At 40.4% G+C, this 23,016-nt stretch overlaps 1 protein-coding gene across 1 annotated transcript in view; it reads left to right on the top strand.

Annotated features, from left to right (window-relative positions):
• The window catches only part of plxnb2a.1 (plexin b2a, tandem duplicate 1), a 91,999-nt gene that overhangs the window by 59,558 nt on the left and 9,425 nt on the right, over positions 1–23,016 (top strand). Inside the window, exons 3-23 of the mRNA XM_058417555.1 lie at positions 10,877–11,994; positions 12,322–12,513; positions 12,650–12,775; positions 12,872–12,972; positions 13,460–13,586; positions 14,066–14,219; positions 14,718–14,829; positions 14,946–15,054; positions 15,397–15,498; positions 15,602–15,691; positions 17,022–17,109; positions 17,668–17,828; positions 18,076–18,224; positions 18,364–18,496; positions 19,454–19,590; positions 19,766–19,951; positions 20,712–20,823; positions 20,998–21,207; positions 21,500–21,676; positions 21,770–21,906; positions 22,006–22,106. Of these exons, the coding sequence (XP_058273538.1) occupies positions 10,879–11,994; positions 12,322–12,513; positions 12,650–12,775; positions 12,872–12,972; positions 13,460–13,586; positions 14,066–14,219; positions 14,718–14,829; positions 14,946–15,054; positions 15,397–15,498; positions 15,602–15,691; positions 17,022–17,109; positions 17,668–17,828; positions 18,076–18,224; positions 18,364–18,496; positions 19,454–19,590; positions 19,766–19,951; positions 20,712–20,823; positions 20,998–21,207; positions 21,500–21,676; positions 21,770–21,906; positions 22,006–22,106 (3,820 nt within the window). The 5' untranslated portion in view covers positions 10,877–10,878. The remainder of the gene's footprint in view (positions 1–10,876; positions 11,995–12,321; positions 12,514–12,649; positions 12,776–12,871; positions 12,973–13,459; positions 13,587–14,065; positions 14,220–14,717; positions 14,830–14,945; positions 15,055–15,396; positions 15,499–15,601; positions 15,692–17,021; positions 17,110–17,667; positions 17,829–18,075; positions 18,225–18,363; positions 18,497–19,453; positions 19,591–19,765; positions 19,952–20,711; positions 20,824–20,997; positions 21,208–21,499; positions 21,677–21,769; positions 21,907–22,005; positions 22,107–23,016) is intronic.

Below are 23,016 nucleotides of genomic sequence, written 5' to 3' on the forward strand. Positions count from 1 at the left end.
TTTCATTATTCCTGAAATATGTTGAGGCTTCTGTTCATTAACACTGCAGTGTACAGGTCACTTCCTATCACCTGGACACTGGCATCAGTGTATTTAGGACTGATAACAGTGCTGGTATTGATGCATCCCTGAGTATTATTACGAGCTTTATGCTCTACGTACTCTTTTTGTTAATTTGCTTAATTTTTTTGCATGTCTTTGTGTGTGAACAAAAACTCAGCAATCTGTCCGTGCCCTTTGAATCTGGATGTGTGATTCACATCATGTCTCATGGCCAGGACATTTGTCAGGGTTGTTTGTGAAGGAGGAAAGAAATTGTGGAATGAATTTGAGAGATAAGACCCAAAAAGCAAATGACACATAGGGGGAAAGAGCAAGAGTCTGTAACTCCTCTCAGGATGATGAAACGAGCATGTCATCCTGTGTGTGTGTGTGTGTGTGTGTGTGTGTGTGTGTGTGTGTGTGTGTGTGTGTGTGTGTGAGAGACACAGGAACCTTTGTGTCTTTCTGCCATAGGAAGGGAAAAAACAAATACACAGCTATGTGCTGTGGGGACTAGGTACGCTAAGACAAGATAATACCAAGATATAATTCTTAGCCAGGAAACACACACACACACACTCTAACCATTTCACAACACAAACATGCCTTCTCATCTCAGCAGGAGATACAGCACTGGCTGCAGTCGTAGCAAACAAAAGTTTCAAATTTCCATCACACTGTTAATCTACAGTCTGTCAGAGTGAAATACCGAGTAAATACGAACTATTTAAATCGATTAGTACCTAAACATAGCTGTCATAGAGGCCTTATGTCTATTTTGGCATTGTAAGTGTTGCCATGGAAACCGCGAAACTCTCCAAGTCTAAAAAAAAAAAAAATCAACGGGGCTGAGTGGATAATTGCCATCATCCTGATGGAGGTGAAGACGATAATGTTTGGAGATATGTACTCAATGCACCATGCATACACACACACACACACACACACACACACACACACACACACACACTATCCAACATTATATGAGCATAAAGGGGAAGTGAAAAAGCTGTACCAGAGGTTTCACACATCTGTATTAAGCCTTCACAATTCTGCCACTTGGCAAATGATGGATACATCAGATTTATTTTAGTTGTTATGGTCAACATCACATGCTTTGTGTTTTTACTGGGTGTATTTCAGAGCTAAAAGGAAAGTGTGTGATCCTTAAAGTGAATTGCCTTATTTTATTGCCCTTCATAGTTTTTATTATCTTCATCACGTTCACGTTGTGTAGTTCTAACACAAATATGAAACACAAAAAAAGAAATGTAACAGTAATTCGCTTCTGCTGGTAATCTCTACCACATAGTAGAGAAAATGAGGCATTCTGGTGGAAATCCCAGCTGTTAGGATTAACATGCTTTTGGGTTTGAGCGAACTTGACAGATCACGTGATCACTTGGTATACATACTACTGAATAAAGTCAGAACAGAGGAACATTAGAACAGTAGAATTGTAACACAATGCCACTCTGTCTATTTAGTGCTCTGAATGTTTGCGTATTTAATATTGTGAGGATAAAATTCAGCACTTTGGAGTTAAACAACAAAAAAGAAAGAATGAATGAAATGTGATGCATGCAGAGACAACACTATCTGAATGGACCTGAACTAACAGTTTCCCAGTCTATGAATAGTGTTTGTAGAATAACTCACTTTTAAATTTAATTCTGTTTTAAATGCAGATTCATTAAAAGTGACCGTTCAGTCCAGGTCCTTTGTTTGTGTTCTGTGTAGCACCTCTGGTCAAGGAGGAACGTTGTTTCACTTCACTGTGTACTCCATCAGCTAGATATGGTTGAAGTGACAATAAAGCTTCTTTGACTTTGACTTTGCTCATGGGTTCAGTAGGATATAGTAATCCAGGTTTAGAGGGAGTGTACACACACACACACACACACACACACAGACACACACACAAACATGCATACACACATGCACATATACACATGCACATAAATATACACAAATGCATGTATACAAAAATACAAACGCATACGTGTGTGTGTATATCTGTGTGTGTATATCTGTATATATATATATATATATATATATATATATATATATATATATATATATATATATATATATATATATATATATATATATATATATATATATATATATATATATATATATATATATATATATATATATATATATATATATATATATATATATATATATATATACACTATATTGCCAAAAGTATTCGCTCACCTGCCTTGACTCGCATATGAACTTAAGTGACATCCCATTCCTAATCCATAGGGTTCAATATGATGTCGGTCCACCCTTTGCAGCTATAACAGCTTCAACTCTTCTGGGAAGGCTGTCCACAAGGTTTAGGAGTGTGTTTATGGGAATTTTTGACCATTCTTCCAGAAGTGCATTTGTGAGGTCACACACTGATGTTGGATGAGAAGGCCTGGCTCTCAGTCTCCACTCTAATTCATCCCAAAGGTGTTCTATCGGGTTGAGGTCAGGACTCTGTGCAGGCCAGTCAAGTTCCTCCACACCAGACTCTGTCATCCATGTCTTTATGGACCTTGCTTTGTGCACTGGTGCACAGTCATGTTGGAAGAGGAAGGGGCCAGCTCCAAACTGTTCCCACAAAGTTGGGAGCATGGAATTGTCCAAAATGTCTTGGTATGCTGAAGCATTCAGAGTTCCGTTCACTAGAACTAAGGGGCCAAGCCCAGCTCCTGAAAAACAACCCCACACCATAATCCCCCCTCCACCAAACTTTACACTTGGCACAATGCAGTCAGACAAGTACCGTTCTCCTGGCAACCGCCAAACCCAGACTCGTCCATCAGATTGCCAGATGGAGAAGCGCGATTCGTCACTCCAGAGAACGCGTCTCCACTGCTCTAGAGTCCAGTGGCGGCGTGCTTTACACCACTGCATCCGACGCTTTGCATTGCACTTGGTGATGTATGGCTTGGATGCAGCTGCTCGGCCATGGAAACCCATTCCATGAAGCTCTCTGCGCACTGTTCTTGAGCTAATCTGAAGGCCACATGAAGTTTGGAGGTCTGTAGCGATTGACTCTGCAGAAAGTTGGCGACCTCTTCGCACTATGCGCCTCAGCATCCGCTGACCCCGCTCCGTCAGTTTACGTGGCCTTCCACTTCGTGGCTGAGTTGCTGTCGTTCCCAAACACTTCCACGTTCTTATAATACAGCTGACAGTTGACTGTGGAATATTTAGGAGCGAGGAAATTTCACGACTGGATTTGTTGCACAGGTGGCATCCTATCACAGTTCCACGCTGGAATTCACTGAGCTCCTGAGAGCGACCCATTCTTTCACAAATGTTTGTAAAAACAGTCTGCATGCCTAGGTGCTTGATTTTATACACCTGTGGCCATGGAAGTGATTGGAACACCTGATTCTGATTATTTGGATGGGTGAGCGAATACTTTTGGCAATATAGGACTGTTTAAATACCAATTCTAATTGAACCAGAAAATTTATTGGTCAATTCATGGATCAAACACCAGTTGTGAATTTTGCCGTTAAGCACCTTGTTAGAGAACTGCAAAAACTACTGAAACACTGAACAGTTGGACATGTGCATTCAGAAGTGTAGAGAAGGTCAAATTAAGTTCACCTTTAAAGGTTATAGTGCATTTTAGGTGCATCCTGAAATTTCACCCGAAAGCCCAATATCCTTAACTTTTTGTGAGTAGTGTACACATACATACACACACACACACACACATTCTTACACACTCACTCAGTAAGACAGAACATGAACAGTAGCACATTAGGAGGATTTATTCCCTCTAGTCTTTTCTCTAATTAAACAGGTCATGCAGGACGCCGGCCCTCGCAGCTTTCTCTTAAAACCTAAAATAGCAATTAGACCATTTTGTTCATCTGTTTTATATCACTCTAATTAATTCCCAGTGTAATATTTAGTGTAAGAAGGAGTGCTGTAAGCCGGGAAAGCTGTTGATTTTGTTTTTAAGCAGTGACACGTTTTCCAATTTTTCCATTGCTGGAGCTGTTTAAATTATCCCTCATAATCCATAATTTTCCGAATCCTGATCTGAGTCTCACTCACGATTCGGACACTGTACACACATTGGGAATGTAATATTCAGCACATAATGTTCGACATTAGGACGAATGTGTGTGTTCTCACTACAAGGGTACATTTGGGTCATTTTAAAAATTCACTTGTTTCTCTCTCTCCTTTTTCTTGTGAGAAATTTCTGTGCTGCAAGTTGTGTCTGCAAGGTCATGTTCACCTTCTGTAGTCAGTGGTCTTGGTGAATATTACATAATGGAGGTGCTCTGTTTTATTCAGTTGTTGCTGAAGTGGAAACGCTGCGGATACATTGAGTTAAACTGGGTTGAGGATGTAGCTCAGGTGTATATGTAGAAATTTTGACACTTTGAGAGAGAGAGAGAGAGAAAAATCATAATTAATTTCAATCAGGTATTCTGTAGCCATGGATAATCTGTTGTAAGTCTTTCACACAGTCTGTTTTCTGCTTGTTCAGTCTCTCCAGCACATCCAGAAGTTAATATTAAAAGCATGAAAAATGAAAAGTATTAGTTTCGGCACCGGTGGGATTTGTGAGACACTCCTAAGATGTAATTGTTATAGTATAGCTCTTTGTTATACTTTATAAAGAACTTCCTTTGACTTTGAACATGGTTGTCAGTTTGGGTCTTTAGGAATCTGCTGATCTTTGAGATTTTTAATACACAGCAGTGTCCAGTGTTTATGCAGAATGGTGCAAAGGAAAGGAAAGAAAAGACATGCATCAAATGATGAAAGAGAAGAATGACCAGACTGATTTAAAGGAGAAATTCACTTCCAGAACAAAAATCTACAAATAATTTACTCAGCCCCTTGTCATCCAAGATGTTCATGTCTTTCTTTCTTCAGTCATAAAGAAATTATGTTTTTTGACGAAAACATTTTGGGATTTTTCTCTATGTAGTGGACTTCAATGGTGCCCACGAGTTTGAACTTCCATAATGCAGTTTCAATGCAACTTCAGTTTTTTTTTTTTTTTGTTTTTTTTTTAATGATATGTTTAACTCGGTGGTGATCTGTAGCAGCAGGAGAATTATATGAACAATATATGTGCTTTTTCACATCACCTTCTTTAATGATGTGTCATGGTGGGAGACATGGTGTCTTCCTAACTGATCCATATTGTAATAATCTCTGTGTCTGGTGCGTCATGCTTACAGCTTAGAGGTTAAGTGTATTAAGTATAAACACATATACCATATGAAAATATCAGAAAAAAAATCTATAAGGAGATAGAGAATTTCTTTCTTTTTCTGGTTGATTTTTTCTTTTTTCTTTTCTGCTTTTCTTTTTTCTTTTTCTGGTTGAGTTTCTTCTTTTTCTGATTGATTTTTGTTTTTCTGGTTAATTTTTTTTTTCTTTTATGGTTGATTTTTTTTTTCCTTTTTCTGGCTGATGTTGTTTTCCTTTTTCTGGTTAAATTTTATTTTCTTTTTCTGGTTAATTTTTTTGTTTCTTTTTTCTGATTGATTTTTTTTGTTCTTTTTCTGGTTGATTTGTAAAAAATTTTTTTTTGGTTGTTAAACTATCTTGCATGGAGGACAGCTATGAATAACCAAAAAACTATGGCCTAGAAATGTGCCTCTCCTGGTGGTAGGTCAATCTCTCAGGTTTAAAAAGTGTCTTGTTTGACCCCTCCGACTACATATTAAAAAATTTCTCATGCCTCATTCATTCGTTCTCCAGTTCAGGCTTGTGTTTGCCTCAGACTGAAATACTGCAGCACTGCACTGCTACTCTGTGCCCTTGTTCTTCACAACACAGCAGTTTGCTGCTCACTGAGTACTGTACAAAGAGAAGAGGGCTGTAGTAGTGGGCTGGAGTGGTCGTGTTGTTGTTCACCCTCGCTACACAGCACAATCACTTCACTACACGTGCACAAAGGCCGCCTTGTTAGCACTGTGCCGAGCCGTGCCTGGCTCCCTTTCTTTTTATTATCCATTTCCTCTCTCTCTCTCTCTCTCTCTCTCGCGCGCTCTGTTTTACACGCCCACTCTCTCTCTCTTACTTAATCATTGTGCTTCCTGAGCACTGGATATAAAGAAAAAAAAAAAAAAAAAATATATATATATATATATATATATATATATATATATATATATATATATATATATATATATATATATATATATATATATATATATATATATATAATATAAAATGTATGGAGACTGAATATAAATTGAAATAGCCTTTATTAGTGAAATTCTTTTTTCGCATATCCCATCCTTGGAGGTTGGGGTCAGAGCGCAGGGTCAGCCATGATACAGCGCCCCCTGGAGCAGAGAGGGGTAAGGGCCTTGCTCAAGGGCCCCAACAGTGGCAACTTGCCGGTGCTAGAGCTTGAATCCCAGATCTTCTGGTCCACGACCCAGAGCCTTAACCACTTGATCCCCCCCCCCTTTTTATTTTTGCGTGAATGCGAAGTACATTATTACAGATTAAATCTCAGTTGTTCTTAAAAAAGAACAGCATGGGAAGCATACATCAAAGTTTTGCTCTCAATAGTGCAATAGAATGTGCCACGGCTGGCTTTATTTTATGCCCTGTAAGCTGTTCATGTGATCACGACAGACCACAAGCAGGAAGCGAGATGCAAAAGAGGAATTAAGAAAATATAAATTCAGTTCATTCATGCAGGCTGAAGTGAGGATTATCTGGCAGAATTTAGAATTTATTTATTTATTTATTTATTTATTTATTTATTTATTGTTTGTGGTCCTGTGCTCTTTAATCAGCGAGCCCCTTTAAAGCAGTGAGTATGCATATGGCTTCTTTGCTTTTTATTTATTTTCTTCTTATTTATTAAATAATTTCTTATTTATATGCTTCTGTATGTCCAGGACTGTTAGTTTTAACGAAATTCTTATTTATATCCCAGGTTTAGTTCCAGTAACAATGTCCCCAGAATAATTCTCACAGATTCTCATAAACTTTCTTGGCTGAGCGAGCTTTAATAATAATAATAAAAAAGCTCCACAGCAAATCACAAATAAATAGGCAGACTGTAACCAGCTAAAAGTCTAATAAAATCCCAGTTGAAGTTCAGCCTCTTAAACAAGAATCCTGCCCCTGAGGATCTCCAGCGGTGTTCATACTTGTCCCATTCTCTTGTACTCTATAACTAGAAATTCCTGCTTTACTGTTAGTATTTGTTAACTGGAATAACAGCAGAATGATTGTTTTTTGCCTACTGGTATTTTCTTGGTATTTTATAAACCTGTTCTGACAGGAAGTAGTAACTGCTTGCATGTTGCCCTGACCCGTTAAAGCTGCTCCTGGATATTCAGGGAACAGGAAAGTGTTTAACACGAGCTTAGTTTCCATCTGTGTAAGCACTGCTAACTCTAACCTGGTTAGTGGTCACTTTTGATGCTAGAGGACAGGAGAAAGTGAGCTCTCAGGGACAGAGCAGTGATTGGAAAAGCAGAGCATCTGGCACAGACTGTTGTCACAATGAGTGTGTGTGAGGGCAAGTGTGTGTGTGTGTGCGAGTGAGAGTGAGCATCACCACATCTCTTTCTGTTGCTCTCTCTTTGTGTCTCTGACCTCTCCACACTTAAATGTGTGTTTGTGTGTGAGAAAGAGAGTGAGTGAGTGTGTGACTGTGTGAGAGAGTGAGTGTGTGCGAGTGTGTGTGTCTCTTTGGTTCCAGTCAATGGACTTGGTGAAGTTCTCTGTATTCCAGCTCCGTGTGAAGCACTGAAGCAGTGAGCAAATTATGAGCTCAGCACAATAACGGGTCAAATTCAATAAGCACGCCTGCTGTTCCCCACATCCCACTGAGAGCTGTGTGTGTGTGTGTGTGTGTGTCCTTTGTGAGAACCAAATGTGTCTATAATGATAAAGTAGGACATTGTGGTGACATTTGGTTGTTCACAAAAAATAGCTTTTGTTCTAAAAGTGTATATTTATTTGGAAAATGTATAGAGCCCTTTGGACAGTGGTGGGGTGGCATGAAGCAAAAACTGTGTGTGTGGGAGGGGGTGAGTGAACATGTGTTTGTTAGTTTATTGGTATGCTAGTGTTTAGCATATCATTATTTAGCAACATCATACATCATACTCGCCGCTAGGTGTGCGTGTGTGAGAGAGAGAGAGAGATGACTAAGCTGAATCGTCAGCCCACAGGCGTTATATTCCCCTCTTAATGAACTGGCCTTGTACTTAATGAGGAGAGAACACAGCTTTTAAAAACAAATGTGAACCATTACAGATGGAACGATCTCAGAATGTTTAAAACTTTTGCACGCTAGTTACAAAGCCGTTGCTTCAGCTTTACATTTCAGTTACTTTTGAATAGTTGGATGTTTTGTGTATTGATGTAGCACAATACTGCTGTGTGTTAAACATCTCTCACGCACTTTCCCTACAACCTCACAATGCAGCTCACATTCCTGTCCCCGTGGGGATTAATACACTCTCAGACACGTGAACACATACAGGCTAGTATAGAATTTATTACAGCTGCTGGATTTAAGATGTTTTTGTCCGTCAATTCTCATCAGCACTTCCTGCGTATACAAAGACTAATTACTTTAACCTTCGTCCTCATCCGCCCCATGACTGCAACCAGCTGGAATGTGTATTTACACACACACAAACACACACACGCACGCACAGAGAAGGGGGCACTAGAGCCACTAACCTCTACCAATAAGTATAGTTTTTAGCCTTCCTCTGTATGTCAGTTCCTCTCTTGGACTCTGAGCAGAGTTTGTGGTGTTTTGTGACGTCACGTGTGTCGAAACATTCACCGCTCTCATCCCATCATATCCTTAAATATCTCTGTCCCTCAGTCCTGTCAGTCATTATAAGCTCTTGTCCAAAAAAGCCTCGTAATTAGAGGATAGAGATCGCTATTGAGAGCAGGAGCTCAGAGCCACTGCGTCTCTGCAGCAGCGTTAAAGCAGCTTATCACATTTCAGCACTCCAAACATGACGGACAATACAGCTGTAAAAGACTAGATGTGAGAAGGAAACATGCTGGGGGGGTGGGGGTGTGTGTGTGTGTGTGTGTGAGAGAGAGAGAGCCAGAGAGAGAGACCGAGTGAGAGAGACAGTAACCCTAACCCTAGAGCATCACTGTGCATGTTCATCACACACACACACACACGCACAACAGAGTTGTGTTAGCTGACCTGGCTTTGGCATAATACAGGGTATGACTGAAAGTCACACAAAAACACAGAAAAGTGCAGTAACTGCTCCACTCCAGTGACACTTCCCTCACACACACATCTGTCTCTCTATACTCCATTCATCTCTATACACACACACACACACACACACACACACACACACTGTCCCAATCTCACACACACAGCTTTCCTCTCCACCACATTCTTTCTGCAAGACCTTCTCGTGCAACACACAAAAACATGCACATACAAGCCAGAAACGGCCAAGAGTGTTAAGGGCGTTGCTTTAAACCGTTTGTGTGAGGAATGTTTCACCTGCACTCTCCTTTTACACACACACACACACCCACACCCACACACTGTGTTTCATTTCCCTTATGGGTAATGCAGCAAATCCTCATAAGGATTAAAAAAAACACTCAAAAGATATTTTCATTTGGAACAAAAGTCTACACCGATAGTCTGGGAAGCGCTGACCTGAAGTCAGTCATTCTTCTTGAGTTAGTGCCTTATGGAGGTTGAATTGAAAGTGCATGTAAAAGCCAGAGGCCTGAAACCCATTTGTGATTATTATAAATCCAAAAGAAACGACAGAGCAGAAAGTAATCAACACTTCTAACGCAGCAATCAGCCTCACACCGACTCCCAGAATTCCTCTTAGCAGGGGGCAGATCCTGCTTTTACAATCTGCACTAAGGCAATATGTTGATCCTGTCTAAAACAGGAGAAGGTGCGTGTGTGTGAGAGCATGTGTGTGTGTGTATGTGGGATTGTGCGTGTGTATGAAGGAGTGTGCATGTGTGTAGGAGAAGATGTGTGAGCATGTACAAGAGTGTGTGTGAGGGAGAGAGAGCGAGAGAGTGTGTATGAGGGTGTGTGTGAGAGAGAGAGAGAGAGAGAGAATACGTGTGAATGTGTGCGCTTGTGTGAGCATGCAAGTGTGTGTGAGAGAGAGAGAGATTATAGTACCAGTCCTTTATAAGGAATGTAGTAGTTTATGACTGGGTTGTGCCCAAAAGTATGACATTGACCACATTCATCATCAGTGATGTGTCACTGCCCTTTGCTCAGTGGGTGAGGGGAAAATACATCCACTAATCTCACCCAGTGTACTTTGTACATTCCGACACGCCTTCTTTAAAGAAACCATTTCAGATGAGGATTTCTAACAGTGTGTGTCCTTGAATGCTAATCAAAGCATCCCAGAAGTGTTAAATGGTTTCCTCACACTCGACTTCATCAGTTCTTCTTCTCTGAAATTTCTACCTCACCCTCCTTCTACACTGTGCATAATATACTGCACAATCCAGGGGTTTGTAATATGTCCATTAAGATTTCGGAAGAAAATTGCTGCAGCCCAGTGAATTTGGTGAACAATTATTTAGTAAACAGGGACAAGCTTGTGTTTAAGACATGTACAGAACATAATGGGTCCATTATTGGTGAATAAATTGCAGTTTAGACTGCACATTAATTTTTCAGCAGATTCTAACATAAATGTAAATGTACATAACCTGACACCTGCTACTAGTGGCTCTCTCTGTTTAAAAGATTTTAAGAGAAATGTCCCATATTTTCCAGTTTATCTCTCCTTGTCTCATGTTTTCAGCCATTTTTTTCCCCTCTTTCTTTTAGAAATGGCATGGTGGTGTGTGGCAGCGCTCCTGATGCTGCTGGGTGTTGCCCGCTTTCACTGCGATCAGCCTCGCGCCCAGTTTTCCTCTCTCACCACCATCAACACAGTGGTCCAGGACCCCCGGACAGGCCGGATCTACCTGGGTGCCGTTGACGCTATCTACCAGCTGGACTCTAATCTACAGAAGGAGAGTATGGCTCAGACCGGCCCCAAGAAGGACAACCCGTCCTGCACTCCGCCCATCACCGTCCAGTGCGTCGATGCTGTGGAAACGAACAACATCAACAAGCTTTTGCTGGTGAACTCTGCTAACGGCACGCTGGTGGTGTGCGGCAGCATCTTTCGTGGCATCTGCTCCCTGCTCAATCTGAGTAACGTGGAGCAGCAAGTGTATTACAGTGACACCAAGGGGGAGAAGACGTATGTGGTCACTCCAGACAGGTCAGTCTCAGTAGTGGGCGTCATCTCCACTTTTACCAAGGATCAGAGCAATAAGCTGAGCGTTTTCCTGGTGGGTCAAGGCTACGGCAGTTTAGACAGCGTGAAGCTTGTGAGCACTCGTCTGTTACAGACAAACGGTGACATGGATATATTTGAGAACATCGTGGAGACCTCCACGGTGCAGGCAGGACCATACACGCAACGCTACCAGCATGACTTCCGCTACGCTTTCAAACACAAAGGCCATGTCTACTTTCTGTTCTCACGCATGGCGGACCTCAACGGTAACCGCAAGCTCACCTACGTGGCTCGACTGTGCGAAAACGACCAGAATTACTACTCCTACCTGGAGCTTCAGCTCAACTGCAGTATTGGCACAGACAACGTCTACAACAAGGTGCAAGCAGCATACCTGACATCTCCAGGGCAAATTCTCGCCCAAAACCTCAGCTCCAGCGGCAGTTTACCAGAAGACGATAAGGTGCTGTTTGCCGTGTTCAGCAAAGCGGATAGACAGGACTCGGCCCTCTGCATGTTTCCTCTTAGCAGCATCAACCGCAGGCTCAAAGAGGCCTTAGAATCCTGTTATAACGAAGAATATGTCAATGACAAGCCAAAAGCTGTCTTCTCCCCTTACACCTCCAAAACAGAAGAGGTTTGCAAACCCAAGAGAAATGTGAGTAGAAGAGCTTGTCCTGTATATATTCATTTAAAATTTTTCATATGCCAAAGAAAACATTCGTACATTTTGTGAATTTCTAAATAGTGTACAGGTATGTGGGATTGACCATGCTGCTTGGGTGACATGACATAACAGAGAAACACGAATCAATCGTTTGCATCTGTGAGCTAATGTGTGTAGAAGAAGGTAGAGCTTACATTTGAGATGCAGTGGCTGGGTTTCAGCAGAGGCATGGTGAAAATGATCAAGTTGGAGGAAATTTGGGAAAAGTTAAAAAAAAAAATTATGACGTAAATTATAATTGTGTGTTTGTGTTTTCAGTATTCAGTTATATTTAACCAATACGCATGTGGAGCCGAGTTCTTGCCATCATCTTTGGCTACTACAGTTGAATACGCTTTAAGCGCCACCCCTGTGTACACAAGGAAAAGCATGCTGACGTCTGTGGCCGTGTCCGTGGTGAACAACAACACTGTGGCTTTCGTGGGCACCAACATGGGAGAAGTGCTTAAGGTGATGTTTTGTTTTTTTGGGGTTTTTTTTTTTACAAACTGTGTAGTTTGCAGGCTAATCTGAATCCTGATCGATCCCTTCAGCCCAGTGTTATGTATTATATACTCTATTTGCTCAATGAATCTTGACTTTGCAGATTCATCTGACCGGCCACGCTGATGTGTACGGCAAATTTCCAGGAGACAGTGCCGACGGTCCGGCTAACAAATCCATGTTCTTCGATTCCAGCATGGATCATCTGTACTTCACCACTCTGAAGAAGGTTGCTAAATAATACCTGCTTATGATTAGACATATAGTGTATATTTGAAACCACTTTCTTGCTCTTTTACACACTGTACTTCTATTTTCCGTTCAGATCACTAAAGTTCCAGTGCAGGCATGTGAACAGAAGAGAGACTGCCACTCGTGTGTGAGTCAGAGGGATCCATACTGTGGCTGGTGTGTACTGGAGGGCCGGTAAGTGACCAGTAAACACCGTACCATTTGATAGCATGCATCATTGGTGAAAAATCTTTGATAGATAGTGTTTTGTTAGTGATGAAACAAAACAAAAGAACATCACATTCACCTGGAAACCTTTTCGTTTTAGGACCTATTTAATGATAAACAAAACAATTGTGATTGTTTTGGAAATTTTGTCAGGTTTGACTGTTAAATAAGCCACTCAGAATTTGCTGATGCAAATGGAGACTTTTTAAATCCCATTCACATCTGCAAGCTAGTTAGAGTTTTGAGATCAGTTAGCTAGGTAGTTAGAGATTTGGGATTGCAGAAGTCAATAGGGATGGTAAGCAATTATATGTATTGTGTATGTTTATGAATCCTGGATTAAAATGACATTTATCCTCATATCCCAGTGATCTGGAACAGGAATACTCGTTTGGCTTCAGACAACTCACCATAATGATGTTGATTTTTATTTATTTATTTATTTGTATTGCAGATGCACCAGGAAAAAAGAGTGTAGTCGTGGCGAGGAGAAGGACGCATGGCTGTGGAGCCCCAACCAGAAATGCATAGCCATTCAGAGTTTCGATCCTCCCAGCTTCAGCTGCAAGAAGACCAAAGAGGTCAGATACGATACAATTATCTTTAAATAATTTGTATTCCACTTCTGGGTAGCACTTACAAATCAGACCTTTCTGGTACAGTGCTCAAGTCCTAATTCCTTTGAAAGAAAGTCATTGTATTAATCTCCTGAGACGTCTTTTTTTTTGGTCTTTTACGACAATTGTACATGACTTATACCACACATGTGGTACACAGCCTTTACACCTTGAAATGTCACACCAGCTATACTTATGAGTGGGGTTGCTTGTGTCCTTCAAATAACTCATTGCGTGAGCTCTTTTAAATGATATTCACATATCCATACCTCTTTTGATTGCTTTTTAATTTATTTGCCTTTCACTTACATTCGTTTTTTATAATACTATTTGTTTAGTCCTGAAGAGCCTGTTGATGCCAGTATATTCACCACTGTGACAGTAAACAAGTCGGGGCGCTGTGAGTCAATGCATCTTTGTCTTGCGTTAACTGTCCCATGCAGGTGAAGATTAATGTTGCGCCGCTCCCCAGCATTGTGAACGATGAGCTGAGGTGCGAGTTCGGTGATTTTAAAAGCAAGGCTGTGATGAACAACCGTCAAATTGTCTGCGCTTTACCAAATCCAGTGGACATTCCACCTACCCCTGAGACACAAGGTGAGACGTATCTCAGGCAAAGCTCTCCGACCCCTCTCCTTTGGCATATCCTCTATCTCTGTTACCTCGGGCAGGTTTAATATGCTCAGGTCTTTCATTTACGAGCAGGTTGATTTTGCAGGTAGCAGGTTGTCAGATCACACATGTAGTTAGCTAGCGTAATTCAGGCAACTCTCCGTACAGCCTGTGTTTTGGAGAGCGGTCCGTGCCATCCTTATGCTGTCTTCTTAATTTGCCTCCATTCATCTTTGGAGTGTTTAATTGACATCCTAAAATTCTGTATAACAGCTGCTTCCTGGCAGACACACAGTATCAGTGACAACAAGATCAGTACTGTGTAGTTTGGTGGGTTTTTTTTTTTTAAGCTACAGCATAAGTGCAGGACAAACAAGGCAGTCAGTGATGCTTTATTTATAATGCAGTGAGGTAGCAATTAACAGTTGATAATGTTTGTCAGTAAGCTGTGTCTAATCTGTCTGATTTGTTCTGCCTCTATAGATTTCGTAGCGGTTTCTGTGAAGATCATGATGAACAGTAACATTGAGGTAACACACGGTGAATACAAGTTCTACAACTGTGCTGCGGTCGTGAAGAACGCAATAAATACACCGTAAGTGAAAAACGGCACCATGTTCCTGCACCATTGTAAATCTACTAACAAGTAAACATCTATGGTAATGCACAGAAACACACAGATCTGTCTTTAACCCCGATGTTGTCCTGCAGGTGTATAGCATGTGTGATGAGTCAGTGGGGCTGCCAGTGGAACACACAGGATCACACATGCAGTGACCAGGACGACTCCGCAGACGACAGCATCATTAAACAAAATGAGGTACAATGAGGCTCAGAGCTGAGAAAAGATACGACTTGTCATTTTGAGGGTTAAAGGTACAGTACTGCCCCAGAGTGTCAGCTTGGGGAATGCTGGATTTTAAGCTTCCTAATCACTTCTTTAAAGCCTTGTGCCACCACATTTTCATCATGCTCACTTGTATACAGGACCAGTGGTTTAGATATTTTGGTTAAATCTGTATATAAAAGCCGTTACATGGCAAGAACTAGAAATAGACTCTTGTAATAGACTCTACTACATCGATACATCTATACATGTAGCATAAGTATTGCAAAAACTGTATTTAATATTTGACTTGATCTGGTTCTCTGGTTCTTACAGAGTGACAAGTGTCCACAGTTTCAGACCCTAAAGCCATCACTCATTCCTGTGGGCTTCAAAACACGCATCACCTTTGAAGGCAAAAATTTGGACAAGTACAAGGTAATAACACTTGTGTGTGTATTTTTCTGTTTCTAATGTAAAGAATGTAAGGAAGTATAACCCACTGAGGTAACCTATACGTCTCATTTCCTGCTTCTTCCAGGGGAAAACGTTTCAGATCGGCACCGAGCTCATGAAGCAGGTGGGCGAGGTGACTACCTCAGGTTCAGAGTTCAGCTTCGCTGGTTATGAGGTCAGTATGTCAAAAGACGTAGGCTTTAGATAGTCATGCATATGAAATCTGTTTCACTTCAGTCTGTGGTGTTCTCAAAAAGCAATCACACATCCAGTCTCGTAACACCCTTCCTTTCATTCATCCAGCACTGCAGTATGTTGAGTTACAGAGCTATAAAAATGCCACAGGACAGCATTTATGTCAACTTGTCTCCTCCTTTAGGACATGCACAAGCTATAAATGTTGCAGTTTTGTATTCAGATAACAATGGATGTGGAAGATTGTGGAAATGTTACTGTCATGTAAATGCCAAGGATGGTGAAATAATGAAACTAATCAAATGAAATTATTAAAACATCTGGCATATTTTGTTTTTCTGTTCACTGGGTTAGATATTCATTCTAAATGAATAACATTTTTTGCAGCACTTCAGCTCTGTGCTCTCTCTTACTCAGTTCGCACCTCTCTGGTCAGTTTGGGGGGAAAAAAAACAACCCAAAACATGCTGCACACAACACCATAATGCACAACGTTTGGTTTACTTCCTACAGTTGGGTCGATTTTAGAGTCAAATTACTTTCATGGTCGAGCGCTCTTGGACACACTCAGGTTTGGAGTTAAATTTAAACAGATTACACACTGCATATGTGAAAGTAACTTCAAAGAGCTGGTCCTATCGATAAAAGAGACAAAGCACAAATCTTCTTACACTTACAGAAATGACTGTGTGATTAAATGCATCACTCCGCTTTACACAGTGCCCCAAGTGTGTATGTGTATGTATGTATGTATGTGTGGGTGGGTGTATGTGTGTGTATATATATATATATATATATATATATATATATATATATATATATATATATATATATATATATATATATATATATATATATATATATATATATATATATATATAAAGAGCAAAACCAGAGGTGAAACTCCCTGAGATGATATAAGGAAGAGACCTTAAGAGGAACCATAACTGTACTATATGGTCAAAAAGTGGACAGGAAATTCATTCTAGTTTTAACACAAAGTCTATTTTGTTGCCGTTATCAGCTGTTCACTGATATAGTCTTTGTGGCAATTACAGTCTAAAAACTGTGTTCATGGTTTCTAACTGCTCCTATCTACAGCAATCCCATGCATCTCCAGGAAATTCCATATTTATTTTAACTCTTATTTTAAGCGTCAGTATCAGTTAAATGAATGTAGAATATTCCTACTGCGTACACTGAACAGAATAACGTACTGCAAATAGTTTATTTTATCATATGAAAGAAATAATAGATTTTAGATTTTTGTTATAGAATTAATAGATTTTTTCCTCTGGTTTTCTGTCTAGTTTGCTTATGACAAGCATCCTGAGGTGAATGTCTCGTTCTATGTGAAAGAGACGGAGACGGAGAAGAGGATTGACAGCACACTCCAGGGTAAGTGTAGTCTTATGGACATCTCCAATTTTCACTCTGTCTGCTTGTCTGCTACTTGGATTGACTGGAAATTTAGAAATCTGCAGCTTTGTTATTAGGTATCATGTGTTCTAGCCCAAGCAGTGTTTGTGTTTTGAGGGCGTTGCTATATTTTATTTATTTACTTATTCAAATTTTGATCGATTATCTACTGTTTACCGCTGCCATGGAGTATTTTCTTCTCTTTTTAGTTTTGCATGTATGGCAAAAGCATAGAATTTAAAGCTTGCTGCAAGGCGCTTTGTACATATCAAGAGCTTTTGCAGTCTGTAGACAGACGGTAAAATACCACTATTGTAAGTGTCATGAATGAATTGGGAACACAGGAGCAGTATTAACAACGCGGAAACGATTGTGCATTGAACCCATTCCCGCTCCTAGCATGAAGTGATTTCAGATGGACTGAAAAATATATGGCACCCCTGGCTTTTTCTCCTCATCATATATTTACAGAAAATACAAAGAGTATTACCTCACTGAGCTCTCTGTTCACTTCTGTTCTCTTCCTCTGTGTCTCAGTGGTGCTGTACAACTGTTCAGTGGGCCGTGAGGACTGCAGTCTGTGTAAAAACGCAGATACAAAGTACAATTGCGTGTGGTGCGACACCACGCAGTCCTGCATTTATTCTAAACTTTGTTCGAAAGAGCTTGAGCAGTGTCCTGCTCCCACCATCACAGATGTAAGATACACTCACTTATTTTAGTTTTCCTTATAGAAAATGTAATTATTTATAATCGAATCATACTGTTGCATGTCTTCGTGTTTTATTCCATTTTTAAATGTCGATCAAAGGTTTTTGAACATGTGGAACACCTTTTTTTTAATTAATTAATTTATTTATTTATATATTTATTTATTTATTTATTTATTTATTTAAATTACATATGCCTGTTCTAAACTTCTTCTTACCCATGCTTTCACTCCAGATCGTTCCACGGTTCGGGCCCAAGAAGGGACAGATCTCTGTTACTATAAAGGGATCCAATCTAGGGATTAAAAAAGAAGACATCAAGAGGATCACTGTGGCAGACGTGCCGTGTGAGCACCAGGCAGACAGATACACAGTTTCTACTAGGTACTGCTTTACTGATGGGAGAGAAAAGATGTGGATTTGTGAAATCAGCTTGGCTGTTGGATGGAATCTGTTATTTGGCCATGCTACCATTTCTAGAAAGCACTTTTTCATTATGTGTCTACATCTTTCCCTCTGTCAGTATCGTGTGTAAGATCGGACCACTGTCTGACCCTCCGACGGATCTGCCTAGTCCCAAGAGCCCGAATGGGCCAGTAAGAGTGGAGGTAGAGGGGAAGAAACCCAGCGTTTCCACAGTTCTCTTCACATACAGGGTACTGATCATCTCTTTCAATCAGAAAAATTGATATGAGCTGGAAAGAAGTCTGACGACTTTGTGTTTCTCAAAGCATATAATCTGAAAGCAGTACCTTCTCACCCAAGCAAAAGAATCAGCAAAACAAAGTGGTTATATTGTTTTGCAGAACCATGATCATGCATTTGTGGAAGTAGCACCATGTTAACTACCCAGATGAAACACATCAGACTTTTTTTTTTCTCTCTCAGAGCATCTTGATGACCTAGACCAGGGATGTGAAATCTCATCCACAAAGGGCCAGTGCAGGTGTTCATTCCAACCAAGCAAAGCCATACCTGAGCCTACTGAAAGCCAACAGGTGGAATAAAGTCTGGCTCCTACTTGATTGGAATAAAAACCTGCACGCACATCAGCCCATTGCGGATAAGATTGGACACCCCTGACCTAGACTTTTTTACATTCAGTTGGAGTGTTAACAGAAACTATTTTATATTCAATCAGTCAATGAGAACATTTACACCAGATTAAAACAATCACCTAAAATTATAATGGATGGTGCATGTCATATATTGAAGTTTTTAGACTGTTATTTATGTGTTTTAATCTGTACATCCAATAAATAATACTGCCTGGATAACAACCAAAATATTACAAAGACAGTAAACCTATAATGAAGCACTATGCAATTTTTAGACAGTCCAAAGGGGTTACATGCACCATGGACTCTTCTGAACTAGCACTCATCCAACAAACAAGCTCTGTCGTCTATTAGCTTTGAAAAAAGTCTCCCATAATGAGCAAATGCTTCATACCCTGTAGCTAGTCTCGGGTCCAATGGGGCTCCTTCAGCTAAACAATTTACATAAATGCAATTAATTGGATGAGCTCTAACAGAGGACCTGGTCATTTTGATAAAACTAAAGTTGCTGGACAAACCCTGATCTAGGCAATTTGTCCACCTTGTCTCCTCCAGGACCCTGTGCCTATGTCGGTGTACCCTACAAAAGGTCCACAAGACGGTGGGACAGTCATCACTATTTCAGGTCAAGACCTGTTCACGGCTTCTAAAGATGACATAAGCGTCACTGTGGGAGATGTGCCCTGTGAAGTGTGAGTAACAGACTGACTCATGAGCTTATGAGTTCAGTTTCTACCTGCTTTTTAATGCGTACGGCAATAAATCTTCAGCAATATATCTCTTTCAGCGTTTCTCTGTATTGTGGCACGCTTACATCTTATGCTACATATGTCAATTTTTCTCTCTTTCTCCATGCCCATACTTCAGCCTTGACTTTGGAGAGCAAATCACATGCAAGACAGGTCCATATAAAACCCACCAGGTTCCGTCCGGGCCGCTCAGAGTCACGGTGAAATACGGCGAGAGCACCTCCGTCGTCGTGAGCGAGAACACCTTCACCTACGCCACCAATCCCAAGATCATAAGCTACTCTCCTCCAGGAAGCTTCGTATGGTCAGTCTGACTCTATAACATGCAGAACATTTTGATTTGTTTTATTATGAGTTTTTGATGCAGTTTATTGGCCCATGCAGATTTTCTTTTTACGGCCATAGTGCTTTGCATTGTGCCAGGATAGTACCGATATTGTGATACACTGGTGTAAATACTTTGAGTCATTGCTACAGAATCAGTGAAGTAGTGAATCAGGTATCTGTTTTTGTTACTGAATGTTTCATTTCCTTACAGTTTACACGTTAAAATGCTTTTGTATGCCGTTCGATTTCTTTTAAATACATCAATAAAAATAAATAATCTGTAAAGCAGAAATTCCAAAGATGAATAATTGAGTTATCTGGATTTCTTTTATTTAAAAGATTCTGCTAGAAAGATGAATTATTCTCTTGGAAAAATGCGAGATAACACAGCTGCACAGAATGCGGTGTGACAACTAAATACGCTAATGTTGTTTAGTGACTTTCTTAAAAATTCCTTCTCGTGCAACAAAGATTACATTCCTGAGCGATATTGCTTTGTCAGAACTAAACATATTTTTTACTGAATGAAAAATTGCCAGACTGGAAAAAAAAATGCAAGACTACAGGAAATGTAAATACAGCAGCATAGTAGGACAAGACTGATGAAGAGTGCAGTTCAGTAGAATGACAAGGGCAGCACTGTGAATAAGCATGCGCACACACACACACACACGCACACACACACACACAAATGAAAAGCTGGTCTGGCTACATTATCGTGCTTGTGTTGATTTCAGCGGAGGCCGGAGGATCACGGTGGTGGGAACAGGATTCGATCTGGTACAGAGAGCCATTATGAGAGTGCTGCCCTCTGCTGATGAGTTCAACTTGAATCCCAGCAATGCTGAGGTGATTTTAACATTTCCAAAAAAATTACCTGTATAATTTTTATAGACTGTTTGTTTTTCTATTTCCTGAATCAGTTTAGATTAGTACATCTGAAGCCATTATTAAAAAATCATTGGAATCCAGTACCTATATTTTTTAAGTGTTCTCTCCTCTTGTCATCCTCGTCTCTCTCAGTACGTGCAGGAGTTTGAGAGTAAGAACGAAACGACCCTAGAGTTCCTCTCTCCAACCGTGAACAATACTCTTGAGGATCTGTCCTTCAGGACCGTCCTCGAGCTCGACAACATCCAGGTGAACCTGACCGAGTTCGAGTACCACTCCAACCCTACATTCACCGAGATGAAAGATAAAACCATCAGTGCAGGGGTCATCGTTATTGTCTATGTAAGCATCTCTCTGTGCCATCGTGTGTCATCTGTGAGCTATCTTATAAAAAGAAAAACTCGATTCATATACGAGTATATTCATGATATTTTCATTGCTATGATTTTTTAAAATGTTTCTCTTTTGCATGTTTCTCTATCCTCTCAGTTTTGGTTAGAAACATATTTTGTCATTTTTCTTTTCTTTTTTTTGCCCCTCAAAATCCATTAAGTTGCATTAGTAGTGAGTTAGTGCTTTGATTTATTGTGGTGAGTGGTGCCGTGTTGACGCTGTGTGTGTGTGTAAAATACAGGGTCAAGGTCTCACCAAGGCCATGACTGCTCAAGAGGCACAAGCATTTGTCGGAGACACGCCGTGTGCAGTGACCTTCCTGCATGAGGACAGACTGTTCTTCGTGGCCCCGGCCACGCCTCCTAAAGCTCCCAGACGCCACCGCAGAGACACCAGCTCAGAGACCCTGGACCTAGTGGTGAGCTCTGGATTTCATTCAAATATACCTAGTTTTATACTTTTTTTTCGTTCATGTCTCAGCGCTTTCTCTCCCTCTCTTTTTCCTTCTCAGATTAAGTTTGGCCATGGAGTGTTCAACGTGGGCACCGTGCGCTACGAGAAGAAGGCCGAGGTTCCACTCTACATCATCATCCCAGCGGTTATCCTTCCCATGCTGCTGTTCATCGCGGTGTCTGTCTACTGCTATAGGTAAATAATTCTGCATCTCTTTATCCTGCTAGTGGAATCTTTTTAAATGGTAAGCATTCGGTTCTCTTACAATCCATGTGTGCTTTATTTTTTTTGTAGGAGAAAGAGCCAACAAGCTGAGAGGGAATATGAAAAGGTGAAGCACCAGCTGGAGAGTCTGGAGGAAAGCGTCCGGGATCGCTGTAAAAAAGAGTTCACAGGTGGGCAGAATTTTGGGAGTTGTTCCCAAGCATGCACCTGGAATCAGGAAGCTATGGATCGTGAGACAGATGTGGCTCTTAATTCTTTTGCCCCAAGTCTAGAAAATTAAGCGAGATGTTATAGATGGAGCTAACAAGATGGAGGTGGAAATGTTTAGCAATAATGGCTGACATTCTGAAAATGTACTCAACATGCTAGGACGGAAACGGAGAAAACTTGCATTATATCAATGTTGAGAACTAAATATAAACATAAAAGGTGCGCTTTGCTGCACTAATGGGAAAACTAAACAGAGCTCCGGCACACATTAAAGTCCTACACACACACACACACACACACACACACACACACACACACACACAGACACACACACAGACACAGACACTAAGGGTACATGTTTAGTGGTGTGTGTTTGGACATTGAAGGCTTTTCCTCAATATTACCTTGTTTATAGAGTTTGTGAGAGTTATCCCCTTAGGTAATATTATTTTGGCACAATCATATTAAAAAATAAAATAAAATAAAATAAATGAAAAATATAGCAGCCACCAATATTTTGCAGGCAGTAAGTGTGATTGTGGGCTAGGCTTAGTACACACATTTTTCTTGTTTATTATCTGAGTGGATATTATACTGTAGGTGCCCTTGGATGATGAAGGATGGAATGTCTGATGAAGGACCTCCTAGTGTTAAGAGGAAAACAAAATTGTCTTTCCAGCCACATCATCTCAGCACGTTATTTATAGTCTGATCACTTTTTAATAAAGGATTTATTTTAGTTTTTAAATATCTTGGCAAAATGATATTAGTATGAAATAATAGAGATGAAATTGAGATATAACCTTATTTTTTTTTATTTTGTTCACAAAGTTTTATTCTTGCCCACAGTAGAGATGATGAGAAAAACCT

Source organism: Hemibagrus wyckioides, linkage group LG19 (genome assembly GCF_019097595.1).
Source record: "Hemibagrus wyckioides isolate EC202008001 linkage group LG19, SWU_Hwy_1.0, whole genome shotgun sequence".
Lineage (NCBI taxonomy): Eukaryota > Metazoa > Chordata > Actinopteri > Siluriformes > Bagridae > Hemibagrus > Hemibagrus wyckioides.